Source organism: Megalobrama amblycephala, linkage group LG9 (genome assembly GCF_018812025.1).
Source record: "Megalobrama amblycephala isolate DHTTF-2021 linkage group LG9, ASM1881202v1, whole genome shotgun sequence".
Lineage (NCBI taxonomy): Eukaryota > Metazoa > Chordata > Actinopteri > Cypriniformes > Xenocyprididae > Megalobrama > Megalobrama amblycephala.
The window spans coordinates 9,524,998-9,538,858 of record NC_063052.1 but is presented as its reverse complement, the minus strand read 5'-3'; the positions used below and the strand labels follow the sequence as shown (position 1 = coordinate 9,538,858).

At 35.2% G+C, this 13,861-nt stretch overlaps 1 protein-coding gene across 1 annotated transcript in view; it reads right to left on the bottom strand.

The window, feature by feature from the left end:
- The window catches only part of thsd7aa (thrombospondin, type I, domain containing 7Aa), a 138,885-nt gene that overhangs the window by 26,971 nt on the left and 98,053 nt on the right, over nt 1–13,861 (bottom strand). Inside the window, 8 exon segments of the mRNA XM_048201520.1 lie at nt 2,816–2,933; nt 3,019–3,134; nt 4,473–4,614; nt 7,505–7,658; nt 7,770–7,908; nt 8,968–9,147; nt 11,668–11,934; nt 12,640–12,834. Coding sequence (XP_048057477.1) covers nt 2,816–2,933; nt 3,019–3,134; nt 4,473–4,614; nt 7,505–7,658; nt 7,770–7,908; nt 8,968–9,147; nt 11,668–11,934; nt 12,640–12,834 — 1,311 coding nt within the window.

The following is a 13,861-nucleotide window of genomic DNA, read 5'->3' as shown; positions in this document are numbered from 1 at the left end:
AAATATGCAAATTAAAAACAATATGACAAATACAATATAAGAAAGATACAAATATAATACATAGTGCTTTACATTTTTCTGGTAGGCTACAGTAGGTGCATTTAACAACAGCATTCAATTGAGAAATTACATAATCAAATGTATAAAAAACAGAAGTCTTCACTCTATAAATTAACTATACACTGATTCTTAATAAATATATTAAAGTTATTCAGTCAAGCAGTGGGTGATTTTCTCTTTTCTTTTCTTTTTTGTTTGATTAACATTAATCACACAAACAGCAACATGGTTATTAGGCTGCTGTCACTTTAAGAGCTGCATGGATCCAATAAATTGGAACACATCCTATAAGACATAACCGACTGTTTTTTCATGGATACTTGCCAGGACGTGCATTTTTACATATTTTTGAACATTCAAGCACAATAATCCGCTAAAGACAACTGAATTTGTGATCACATGCTGTCTGAAAGGCGGCTTTCTGTATTTTCTCCTTAAAACTGCAGTGAAAAAAGTCTCAGAAACGTGGTTTGAAATTGTTGGCGTTTCTTACGTCACAAACTACCTTGTAACCAATCACGTCAACGTGCCGGCAGGCTTCAGCATATCATTAACTATGACCACTCTGAAGCAAGGGAGTCTCAAGAGAAGCCAGGTTATCCCAGTATTTTTTTCTGTTGATTTGAAAAAACGGGTACATTTAGCAATATAGCGGGTCTATGATGTGTATTACGATATTATGATAAACTACATGCCTTTCTCCACTGATATTCTGAGCTGTTCAAAGCGTTTATAAGGATGCTGATTTTCAGAAGGCAGACTGAGACGGTGAACGGGAACATGGTTTGTGTAACATTCGCAACACTGAGCTCCTAATTAGGGGCTAATTAGCATATTCATTGATCAGCGTATACTAAATGAAGCAAGGGTGTAAAGTTACATTCAAGCTATTTTAAGGCATGAAGACTTTTTTTTTCATAAGAAACATTTAAATTTTGGTGATTTTGGTGATCAAAGATGAGTTTTAAGGGATAAAATTGTTGACTACAGGGGGACTTGTAAATTTTTTTTAAATTTTTTTTCCATTTCCTGAAAAGTAGCTTTTTTGGACATACAAGGTTTCCGCATGACAGTGACAATATGACATATTTAGTCAAATCGCTTAAAGGTGCCCTAGAACTTTTTTTTAAAAGATGTAATATAAGTCTAAGGTGTCCCCTGAATGTGTCTGTGAAGTTTCAGCTCAAAATACCCCATAGATCTTTTTTAATTCATTTTTTTAACTGCCTATTTTGGGGCATAATTAGAAATGATCTGATTCAGGGTGTGTGGCCCTTTAATTCTCGTGCTCCACGCCCCAAGAGCTCGCGCTTGCCTTAAACAACATAAAATAAGTTCACACAGTTAATATAACCCTCAAAATGGATCTTTACAAAGTGTTCATCATGCAGCATGTCTAATCGCGTAAGTACAGTGTTTATTTTGATGTTTACATTGATTCTGAATGAATTTGAGGCTATGCTCCGTGGCTAACGGCTAATGCTACACTGTTGGAGAGATTTATAAAGAATGAAGTTGTGTTTATGAATTATACAGACTGCAAGTGTTTAAAAATGAAAATAGTGACGGCTCTTGTTTCCGTGAATACAGTAATAAACGATGGTAACTTTAACCACATTTAACAGTACATTAGCAACATGCTAACGAAACATTTAGAAAGACAATTTACAAATATCACTAAAATTATCATGTAATCATGGATCATGTCAGTTATTATTGCTCCATCTGCCATTTTTTGCTATTATCCTTGCTTGCTTACCTAGTCTGTTGATTCAGCTGTGCACATCCAGACGTTCTGCCCTTGTCTAATGCCTTTCATAATGTTGGGAACATGGGCTGGCATATGCAAATATTGGGGGCGTACACCCCAACTGTTACATAACAGTCAGTGTTATGTTGAGATTCGCCTGTTCTTCGGAGGTCTTTTAAACAAATGAGATTTATATAAGAAGGAGGAAACAATGGAGTTTGAGACTCACTGTATGTCTTTTCCATGTACTGAACTCTTGTTATTTAACTATGCCGAGGTAAATTACATTTTTGAATCTAGGGCACCTTTAAGTCAAATTATTCCCAAAAATGTAAATTCCAGTATAAAAATAGTCATTTTTTCAATCAATATGTGCGAGGACTGCTCTCTTTCTGTGAAAGGCTACAGATCACCTACTGATTCTTTATCTTTGTGGAAATCCTCCAGCCTGAGGACAGATTAAAGATGCTACAATGAACTAAGCCAGCACAGGTTTCATATAGTGGTTTGCTCTTGCTGGTCACTGACTCTCAAAGACCATGTGTAGTGGAATGGTCTCTTAGGCCCCAAGCACACAAACATAATGGGCCCCTAATCAATCGTCAGAGCAGATGGAATTACACTCAAGGACATCATTATCCTCCTCTCAAATGCTGTTTCAGGGCAATAACACAATTGTTCTCACACCATAAATTTTTTGTGGTTTCAGCCAACGCTTTGGTAATTCTGAGACAGCGGAGAGCTCAGTATAATTCCCTAAAACCTGCTATTTGAGGAACCAGTCATGTTAGCTCACATCAAAGACTAACGTTTTGGACCACAGGACCCAAAGACCCTCCTGGGGCTTTTGATTTTGTCTGAAACAGACTGTTAGACTGCTGAGAGTGTGAATTAACCAAGCCATGCAAATTTAATATCATCACAAAAACTGTGATTTTTTTTTAGCGTGTTCTGGAACATATCCAACTTCAAAATCAAGGCCTTCAGTTTAAAGTGTTGGCCTACCTGCAAGACCACAGGTGTGAGAACATTCAGACCAAGACGACCAATCAGACAGCTGGCAGTTGACAGGGCACTCGACCACACAGGAAGCATTCATCTGCCATTTTTTCTCGAGACCAAGCTAAAAGAACAGAGATTAATTTTTTTCAGGTGGATTTTCAACAGAAGCATCACTTGTAAACAATGTCTTGTGAACAGAAAAGTACCTCCTCGCAAAACTTCAGGTCCACAGACTTGCCATCGCTGCGAACGCAGTCCAGCATGCGTGTCTTGAATCCAACCCCGCACACTGCTCGCTCACTCAGCTGACACGTGCTCCAGTCTGGATGGGAAATCAGTTATTTCAAATCAACCTCTTTCTCTTTATTATGTGAAAATACATCACATTGTTTAATGTTTCATACCTGTTGCTATCACAACATTTTTTCTTTTGTCAAATCAACTTTAATAATTAATGTGGTTCAGATAACATAATATTTTGAGTTTCTGTTGATTAAACCAATCACCTTCATTGTATTAACTCAAATTTTTAAATTCAATGAACTCAAAATTTTAAGGCAACCAGGTAACTTACTTTTTAAAGTTAAACCACCAATTCTTTTGTTAACTACAGAGATCCTACACATTTTCCATTTCAAAATGTCATACTTTTCCAGACTCAAATGTCCAAACCTCATTCCAAATGACTTTTCAGACCATATTTAACATAAATGGTTCATACAGCATTATTTTCAGCATTATTTTATTTTTTTTGTATATAGTACAGTCATCGGAAATTTTATTTTATTTTTTTTCATTGATTTTCTTAAAGTGATAACATGCGCTTGCATGATGTCATTAATTGCAATAAAGTTGAAATAATATTAGATGGAAAAACTTAAAAAAAAAAAAAAGAAAAATGGTTAATGTCGACTGAAATTAAAATAAAATAAGTTTATGTTGAATCATTAAAATTACTAAAACTGAAATAAAATATTAAAAAGAAAAAAGAAATAAAATTTAAAAATAAATGACTAAAACTTGCTCTAAAATTAAAACTGAAAATATATAAAAAAGATCATTAAAAATATTAATAAATAGTATATATGTAATACTAAAATAACACTGGACCTCTAAGATCCCAATCAAAAGTAGTATAAAATAATAACAACAAAATTATTCATAGAGAAAAAAATGAAATAAAATGTTTTCTTTATTTATATTTGCCTATTTTATTTATATTTTATTCTATTAAAATAAGAATATTTTAAAGTAGAAGCATTACATGTATGCCTTTGCCAAATGATTTTATCCAAAGGGATTTAAATTGCATTAAAGGTATTTATTTTATCATTTCATGCATTCCCTGGGATTCAGACCGCGACCTTGGTGTTCTGAGCGCCATGCAAATGTTACTATTTGAGCAAAAAATAAATAAATAAAAAATTCCTGATATTATGTTGAAATTACTTCATATTCAGTATTAGTAAATGTCAAGAGCATTCAAACTGACACTTAATTATTTCTTCTATTAAAATGAACCTGAACAGAATATGAAGGTTAAGAGGCCTTATTATAGTTGAATAGCCATAATCAGCAAATCAAATCAGAGTTATTGCTTAATCTTTGCTTGGATCTGGTAGCTAGTAAATGTTCTAGATAAGATGATGTCAATATTTACCTGTGATATTATAGGAGTAATGGAAGCAGTTGGTGTTCAGAGTGCATGTTTCTTTCTCTGTAGTCGAAGGACACAGTTTCCCTTCACCAGGCTGACGTATAGGGCTGGCGGTCCTCTGCCTTGTACTGTTCACATTGCATGGCTTCAAAAAAACCAAAACTTTCAATGAACAAATAATGATCAATAAACAACAACAACAACAAAACAATCAACTGGACAAAAGAGAGGACATTTTGAAATATTCAGCATATGTGCAGCGGATTAATTTCCATTTCACATTTTCCTTACTATTTCTGAGGGAAATAAATTCCTCTCAGATGTCACGTGTAAGATGTTTTAAGCCTTCCCGCATTTTAACCGCAGGGATAGTCTCAGTATCCATGGCAATTAGCTACCCTTGCAGTTTGGTGGCAGCGTGCCTGGGAATCACACTGAGACAGACATGAGTAACCCTCCCCCCGAGAGAATCCTCAATAATGCCTATACACACTTATACGCCACTGCAAACGATTTCATGTAAGCGCTCCGAGCGACCAACCCCCGCCATACACAAAAAAACATTCTCGGATTTCTTATTTTGCCTTGTATTTACTGACCGCTGGTGCACAGCTGACCAAAAAATGTTGCATTGGTGTTTTGCTGCTCTAAAGAACATGCTGCATCTCTAATCCTACACGACAGGAGATGGGAAATAGGTGGAAAAGGGCTCCAGCATGGCCAATCAGCATGCATTTAACTTATCAGACAAAGGTTGGGCTTTTAGGGGTGTGTGCATTGAAAAGTGTTGAGCTCAGCTTCATCATACACACCATGCAGCGAGGAATCTTAAGCTTGGGCCAAATAATTACACCACCCTGCATCACATTTACATTTGCTGAATGAAATCCAATACTTGTCTCTAACTCATTTTGGGAAGCAGATTTCAAAAATAGTGCCTGTTTTGCTCTAGCACATCACACTCAAAATATGTGCATTTTGTAGCATTTTTGCTTTTGACAACCATTTGTAAGGTGAAGAAGTCTTGTATTATCCCTTAATCAGCAGAAAAACTGCCACAGAGACATGATTCATATCTTCCTCTTAGCCAGGTTACAACTATTTGTTTAATTCTCAGCTGATTTTCACATGTATGATATTATTGTATGACTAATGCTGATTTAAAGGTTAGAATTACTAAGATAATGACATGACCCAAATGTTTTATGTTACATTTGTGGGTGTTTTATATGGAAGCTTGTTTCCGCCAGTAAATAATAACATAAAAAAGGTAATTGCAATCTCACAATTCTGATTTTTTTCTCGCAATTGCAAGATTTAAACTCAATTCTTGTGTTTATGTAAAGAGTATTTACACATATTTTTCCATTCCTTTGCAGATTTTAAATTAAATATAACATGAATACTTATTTTGTGCTTTCTTTTTTGAAACTTAAAGGGCACCTATTATGCAAAGTTCACTTTTACATGGTGTTTGACCATAAATGTGTGTTGGCAGTGTGTGAGCAAAACCACCCTAGAATGAGAAAAATCCACCCAGTGGTTTTTTTACAATCTCAATAATTCATAAGCACTGTCTCAGAACGCCCTGTTCTAAGATTGCTCTCACTGTGACGAAGAATTGCGCTAAGCCCCACCCACGTGGTTTGATTGACAATCTGGTTTTGGCATAGACCCCGCCCTCGGTGATCTGTCAACCATCCTCCATTGTTTCAACGACAGCCGGTAATGTCTCCTAAGAAACATAAGTGTTCTGTTGTGGGATGTAATAATGAACATAGTAGTTTTCACTTACTTCCGACATCAGAGCCACTGAAAACGCAGTGGATGGATTTTATTTACGAAGGAAAGGCGCCACTCAAAATTCCAAAATACGTTTATGTTTGCACGAATCATTTTTTGACTGACTGTTTTGAGAACGAGGGTCAATTCAAAGCAGGTCTTGCTTCAAAGTTAATCCTCAAGTGTGGATCGTTGCCTACTGTTCGCGATCCAACGTCACCTCCAGAAGAAGTAAGTGTATTTAATGTTTTTTGAGCAAATAGTCATTTCAGTCGATGTCAGCCAATTCAATAACAAATGCGTCTAAAGTTGTTGTCGTCGTCGTAGAATGTCTGTGTATATAATTTAAACCTGGTTTGTATAGTGTGTATTCACACGTATATATATATATTTTTTTTAAAGATATTGTATTAAAAACTGTGTATGTTTACTTAGCAAACGTTATCACAGTATTTGTGTTTGTAGTTTCAAAAAATTGCGCGAACGTTATCACAGTGTGTGTGTGTGTGTGTGTGTGTGTGTTGCACATCCATAATTGCAAAGGGGGCGCGATTAAAACTCTATAAGTACATAAATGTATCAAATAACCATTCAGAGACGTCCTGCTCCATCCTCAATTGTGTTTCTTCTGCCGGAGTCTCTTCATCATCTGGGTCTGATTCCGGTTCAAACATGTACGGCTGAATGCCATACAAAACAGCGGGTCTCTCACTCTCAGCCATTCTGCTTCTAACGACTGTTTATTGCCATAGGTATGCAAGTTACGCCCTCATCCAAAGGCAGGGCGGGGATATGCAACTCATTTATATTTAAGGTGGTACACACCAAAACAGCTCTTTTTAAAACAGGCCCCAAAAATGACATTTTCAAATGGTTATAATAAATTAACTGTGGGGTATTTTGTGCTAAAACTTCACAAATACATTCTGGGGACACCCAAGACCAATATTACATCTTGTAAAAAGGGGCATAATAGGTGCCCTTTAAGACATTTACAGTTATTTTAATAAGTGCATTAAAGCTGATTACAGATGTACATTTTTTTTTCACAAAATTAGAATGATTTTTCAAATGATATAAAATGTGAAAAATCATGCTTATTTTGTTAAAATATAAAACTGCACATGATGGAAAGCTTCATCAAATCATCAAAAAGTTTCATTATCATCAAATTAGGTAATATTAGGCTGTTTTGCAAATCAGCAGATTTTTATGAAAAATTAGACATGCTCCTGATCAATGTCTCCTCTCACCAGTGGGCATCGACTCCAAGAGCCCCAGTCAGTCAGAACGCAATCATCGGGACAGGGCAGCTTGCTCTCTCTGGCTCCAAGAGGCATCTCCTCTGGATCACAGAGATAGTCTTCTACAGGGTCTGAAGGTCCATCAACAGTGTTTTGCATGCACCTTCATGAAATGAAACATCTGTTAGGACTATCATGAACTTAGCAGGACTTTCTAAAAAGTTGCATTTCTAATAATAATGTTGCTCATGCTGCTGTTGTTGTTCAGTCATACCTAACTTTCCTCGTCTGTACACCTTCCCCACAGTTCTCTTTCAGATCAACATTGCTGACTTTCCAGACACTCCACGGCTCAGCCACCCAGACATACTGACTGCAGTCGCTCAGACATGGTACCACTTCATACACCTGAGGAGACACCACAGAGCTTTCAGGTGGGCATTATAACACCAGTTTTTCTGTGACTGTTCACCAACTATTGGGGTTTTATTTAAAAGCTTTATTGGAAAGAATTTACAATAAGGTTTAATTCAATCAACATTAGTTAATTCTTTAGTCATCATGAACTAACAATGAACTAACAGATATTTATGGCTTTTATTAATTTAGGTTACTGTTAATTTATAAATATATTATGGTTAAAAACTGCTCATACACTGCAAAAGTTTGGGGTCAGTAAGATTTTTTTTCTTTTAATAGAAATGCTTTGTGAGCATAAGACACTTCTTTAAAAAACATCTGACCAACAACACATTTTCGAACGGTACCATAATAAATCACCTAATATAAATTAATAATCTAAAATTAACTTATTCTGATTAAAATATTGAAATTAACATTAATACATACTATAAAAACATTTGCATTCAAAAGAAGTGCACATTTTCCTTTCAGTTACATCACCTACTTAATATATTAATGAGCCAAACTAATCAGGGTTATAATGTGTCCTGCCACTTTTAAGATAATTCCTATACCCTTGGGCCTCAAAGTCATACATTCATCAAGATCTTTATTAATCTAAGATTAGTAATTGATCAAAAAATTATTATGATGCAAAAATTATCATTCAAAAAATAACTGGTTAATCAGGTGTGCAGCATTATCAATCATTTAAAAATTTTTTTTTTACCTGAGCCTGTTGCAGGATTAGCGCCATGATAAGAGAAAGAGAAGATGAAAGAGGGAATGTGAAAAACAGAGATGCCATATATTAGCCACTTCCAATACCATTTGATTATGTTAATTCACAGTTTCAGCCTAGAAATATTTTATGATCTAAAGCTATGATGCACAAACAATATCCCATGATTATATGAACATATTAGTAAACCTCATTGCTGTTCATTAAAGAAACATGCTATTCCGTTTGGTCCTTTGATCAAACATTTACAGCACTCTGGTAATGAATCATTAAAACAAGACAAGCACATACAGTATTCATTAAAAAAATATAACAGGGTCCCTGCATACCTGATTAACATGGTCCAGTTTGGGGCAGGGCCTGCCACCATTATAAGGTTTCTCCCGAAGCCACTTGGACCGTACTTTGACTCCACTGCCGCAGGACTTGCTGCAACGGGACCAGTTTGACCACTCGCTGAGCTTACAGTCGGATGGGCACGGGATGATACAAGCTTCCTCTATGTAACCTATGAGAGGTAAACGAGAGTTGAATAAAAACGAGTGTATCTATAATAGTGAGTCAAACATTATACAGTTTTGACGCTGGTTACTGGAGTTAGTTTAATACATTGTGACAGTTGAAACAGCGTCTATGTTAAAGCAGCGTTAAGGTCAAGGTTATGGCATTTGCACTGATATGGTCTGCTGCAGTTTCATTTTACATCACAACTCGCAAAGATCATGGTTTCATTCTGGATATTCTGGATGGGAAAGCAGCTCAAGTCCTGAAAAATTTCAGAGGGTTATTCAAAAAGCAGGTTTTAAGCATTCCATGTTAAGTGGTCCATAATACTTTGCTCCATCAAACCTACAAGCACAAATGTATCTGATTGAAAATTGAAAAGTGATGTTAGAAAAGCTACATTAGCTGAGCATACAATATATTGGAAAGTCGCTGTTAAAAAAGCAAAGAAATTATCAATAGTAATATAATATAATATAATATAATATAATATAATATAATATAATATAATATAATATAATATAATATAATATAATATAATATAATATAATATAATATAATATAATATAATATAATATAATATAATATAATATAATATTATATTATATTGCTGGAAAAATGTTCAAATTTAGATTATTTATATAGATTATTTATTATTTATTATTTATTATTGTGGTAGAGTAAATAATTTAACCGAACTTGATTTCTAAATCAAAAATTGGCTTTAGAAATCAATTCGATTCAAAGCTTGAATTTCTGCCCTGAAATAAAAAATTAAAAAAGGTAAATGCAACTTTTTATGCCACAATTCTGGCTTTGTTATGTTTTGTTATGTTAACTCATAATTCCAAGAAAAAAAGTCTGAATTGTGAGATGTTAACTTAAAATCGCAATCTCTGAACTGTAAGAAATAAAGTCAGAATTGTGTGTTATAAACTTACAACTGAGTGTAAGACATAAATTTTTGATTATGAGAAGTAAAATCAGAATCTCACAGAGTGAGACAAAAAGTCGCAATTACCTTTATTTTTTTATTCTGTGGCAGAAAGAGAGACTTCCACATTGCTCCGATGGTGGGAAAATATTAATTTTAGATAGTTTGTAATTGTACATTTTAATTAAATGTCATTTTAAAATTCAAATTAATTAAATGAAACGTAATTTTATTAAATTAGTTTAAATTCACGCAATTAAGTGACACTATGTTCAAGTCCAGTCACCTTTATTTATATACTGTAGCACTTTATACAAAAAGTAAAAATGAATAGTTAAATTAATAGTTAATGTCAAGAAATCAAGAAAAAAAAAGTCTAGATATCTGTAACACACACTTTTGAACCAGAATCCCTGTTACAGAAACTTCTCATCGTTGGATTAAACACCCTCGACCCCCCCCTACAAATTGCCTTGGGCAACATGTCAATCTGACAGCCTCACAAAATGGCAACCACGCTTCAAATGGTGAGGGGTACCGGGTCTGATTAGAGTGAGGGATGTCTCAGAGGCAGCAGGAAGAGAAAGAGAGGAGGCAGCGAGAGAGAGTAACACCCTGCCTCCGTCAGCACATCTTCACTCTAGGGATGCCGAGGCTTTGAGCCACTCACAGGCCTCCAGCTGAGAGCGTACAATCCATACTAGAGGATTGTGACTCATAAAGAGAGAGGCCTTAACGTCACAGAGCTCCTGCATTGCCCACAACATTCCACATGCTTTGATCTAACGCTGTAGTTTGCTACAGTCTAATCTCGGGCTCAGAGGAAAGGATTGCCAAATGCTCGTTTCTGAGCTCCTTGCTCCAGGAGGTGGTGAAAGGTGCCCAAACGGAATTAGATTATGAACACAAGCGCATTTTCCACCAAGACAAGCTCTTTGCTTTCTTTACTTGAGATGGACTAAGTAAAAGGAATGATTTTGGCAGACATGAACACTTCAGTCGAGCAATGTGTGATTAAACATATTCAGAGAAATTGCAAAACACTCACAGCATTTCAAATATAAGGATGCAACTGACAAGGCTTTTTGTGTATTTCAGGCCTAATTTTAGTTTGATGCATGCAATTGAAGGGTATTATATACATAAATATATATATATATATATATATATATATATATATATATATATATATATATATATATATATATATATATCCACACACATATACACATACATATACATACATATATATTCAGTCATGAAACTCTAGAGGGTGCAGGCTGAGAGTTCCTTTTTAGAAATTTTAGAAAAATTGTAAAAAAAAAAGAAAAAAAAGAAAGAAAGAAAATTGAGTAAAACTAATATATTTAATCTGGGAATCTTTTGTCAAAAATAAAAATCTGTAAAATAACACTTCACGACACAGCAACACTGGCTCAACCAATGATGTGAGTTTGGGGGCGGGACTATTTGTTTGTTTGACCAATGGCATATAGGGAAGTGTTTAGAAAACCTTGCATTAATCATTTTTGCACTTCCGTTTGGTGACACTAGTGAAGCAGAAATGACATTTCATCTTTTTTCACCCACCGTGACTGTTGCAGCGTGACGTCTCCACGAGGCGGTTATCCTGGTCATAGCACACCATAGCTTGAAAGCGGTAACCCTGGCCACACTCCTTGATATCACCTTGCACTTTCATACCCAACAGGCCCTCTACACGTCCACCCTCGGGAAGGATGCAGTCGGACCAGTTCCCCACAGGCTGGGCGTTGTACTTGTTGCAGGGGCAGTACTGGGTTTCGCTCAGAGGATACATCTGTGTGTTTTTACATTGTTCTCTCTTTTTGCTTTTACCTGTGCAAAAAAAAAAAAAAAAATACAAAAACATACAGTACTTAGATCACAGGTTAGAATGTCATGTTATCCATTTCAAAATGCTTTCATGTTTAGAGAAATAAATCTTTTGTAATAATACAATATGGAATGCACCGTTGACAGAAATGATCCTGTAATGGTATCTAGCTCCTTTGGTCAAAACACACTGATCTGGTAATCATGAGTAAGCAGACTTATCCAAATTGAAAGACCTATGGCACTAATCTCATGTAATCCTTTTGCAAAGTTGCCTGACTTACAGCAGGTCTTCCAAAGGTCTTTGGCATATACACTGTATTTTGTTAACCTCTAAATAACCGGCTAAGCTTCTCATGGCACTTTATACTAAAGATTAAACCACATTTCTGGCTAAGGTGAGGTTCAGGCATTTTCATCTAACAGAAAGCATTTTGTAAAACTATTTGTAATACAGTGGATTTTCCAGTGTGAAATAATACACACATGCAGATATAATAAATCTATTGAGAAAAATCAATAAAGGCAGGGGTTTTAAAACTATGGACAGGATGTGCTAGGGGATTTGCAGAAAGATAAGGATTTCATTTCAATGTTTAAAATGAATAATTATTTTATTGTATTTATCATCTTAAATCTCTATTTTTGCAACATTCCCCCTTTTCTTTTAATAAATAAATAAATTAGACCTGCTGATCCAGCACTTACCAACAAGGGTCCTTTTCCTGGTTCTTACACCCACACAATCAGCGGCACAGGATGAAAATTTGGACCAGGTGGTCAGCTGGCAGTCATCCTGGCATGGAAGTTGGCAGGATTGAGTGAGTTGAGGCATAGGACCCGCAAACTTGAGACAGGCTGCAACGTCTGCAGGTCCACCATCCAACTTCTTGCACGAGACGGCTGAGAGAGAAAAAAAGAAAGAGATCATAATGTGATAGACAGTATGCCAGAAAAAAAAAACTAAAAAAAAAACTAAAAAAAACTAAAAAAGGACAAAAAAAAAAAAAAAATGCATTTCTCTGGGTTAACACTGATAAATATCAGCCCAGTCTCACCTATAAAGCCACACATGGTGAATAAAGATAAGCATCTTATGATGGATTACACGAGAGGCCGGTTAAATGCCTATTGACTTGAGTAGCCGGACGGATCCAGATTTATATCATTGAATGAGGGTGAAAGCTATTGTATTGGATTGCTTCTTCAGTCATGCTGGCGTATTGAGGGATACTATTACGGGTAATGGTTGTTAATGTAAGCAGTGCTGAGAAGTTGATATATAAAAAAGCTTTTAGTATATGCGAGTTTAAGAACTTTTTTTTTTCACTCAAAGACCAAAATATGCTAACACCATCCATTTTTGTAAGCAAGATTATGGAAGCTTGTTTTCCGCCATGAATTAAAAAATAAAAAAGGTAATTGCAACTTTTTATCTCACAATTCTGACTACTTTTCTCGCAGTTGTGAGTTTATATCTCACAATTCTGACTTTTTTCTCAGAATTAAGCAATATAAACTCACAATTGCAAGTTATAAAGTCAGAATTGCGTGATATAAACTTGCAATCGTGAGAAAAAAAGTCAGAATTATGAGTTTATATTTTGCAATTATGACTTGAGATATAAACTCGTAATTGCGTGTTATAATGTCCAACTGTGACGGGAAAAAAGACTGACGTTTTTTCTCAGAATTGTGAGATATAAACTCACAATTGCGAGAAAAAAGTCAGAAAAACGCAATTCTGACTTTATAACTTGCAACTCTAAGTGTAAATCTCGCAATTCGGAGAAAAAAGTCAGAATTGTGAGATGTAAACGTATCTTTTTTATTTTTTATTTAGTGGCGAAAACAAGCTTCCATACAAGATACTGCACTTCTCTTTATGAAATGCTTCAAAATGCTTTAGAACCTTCCATATGCAGTAAAT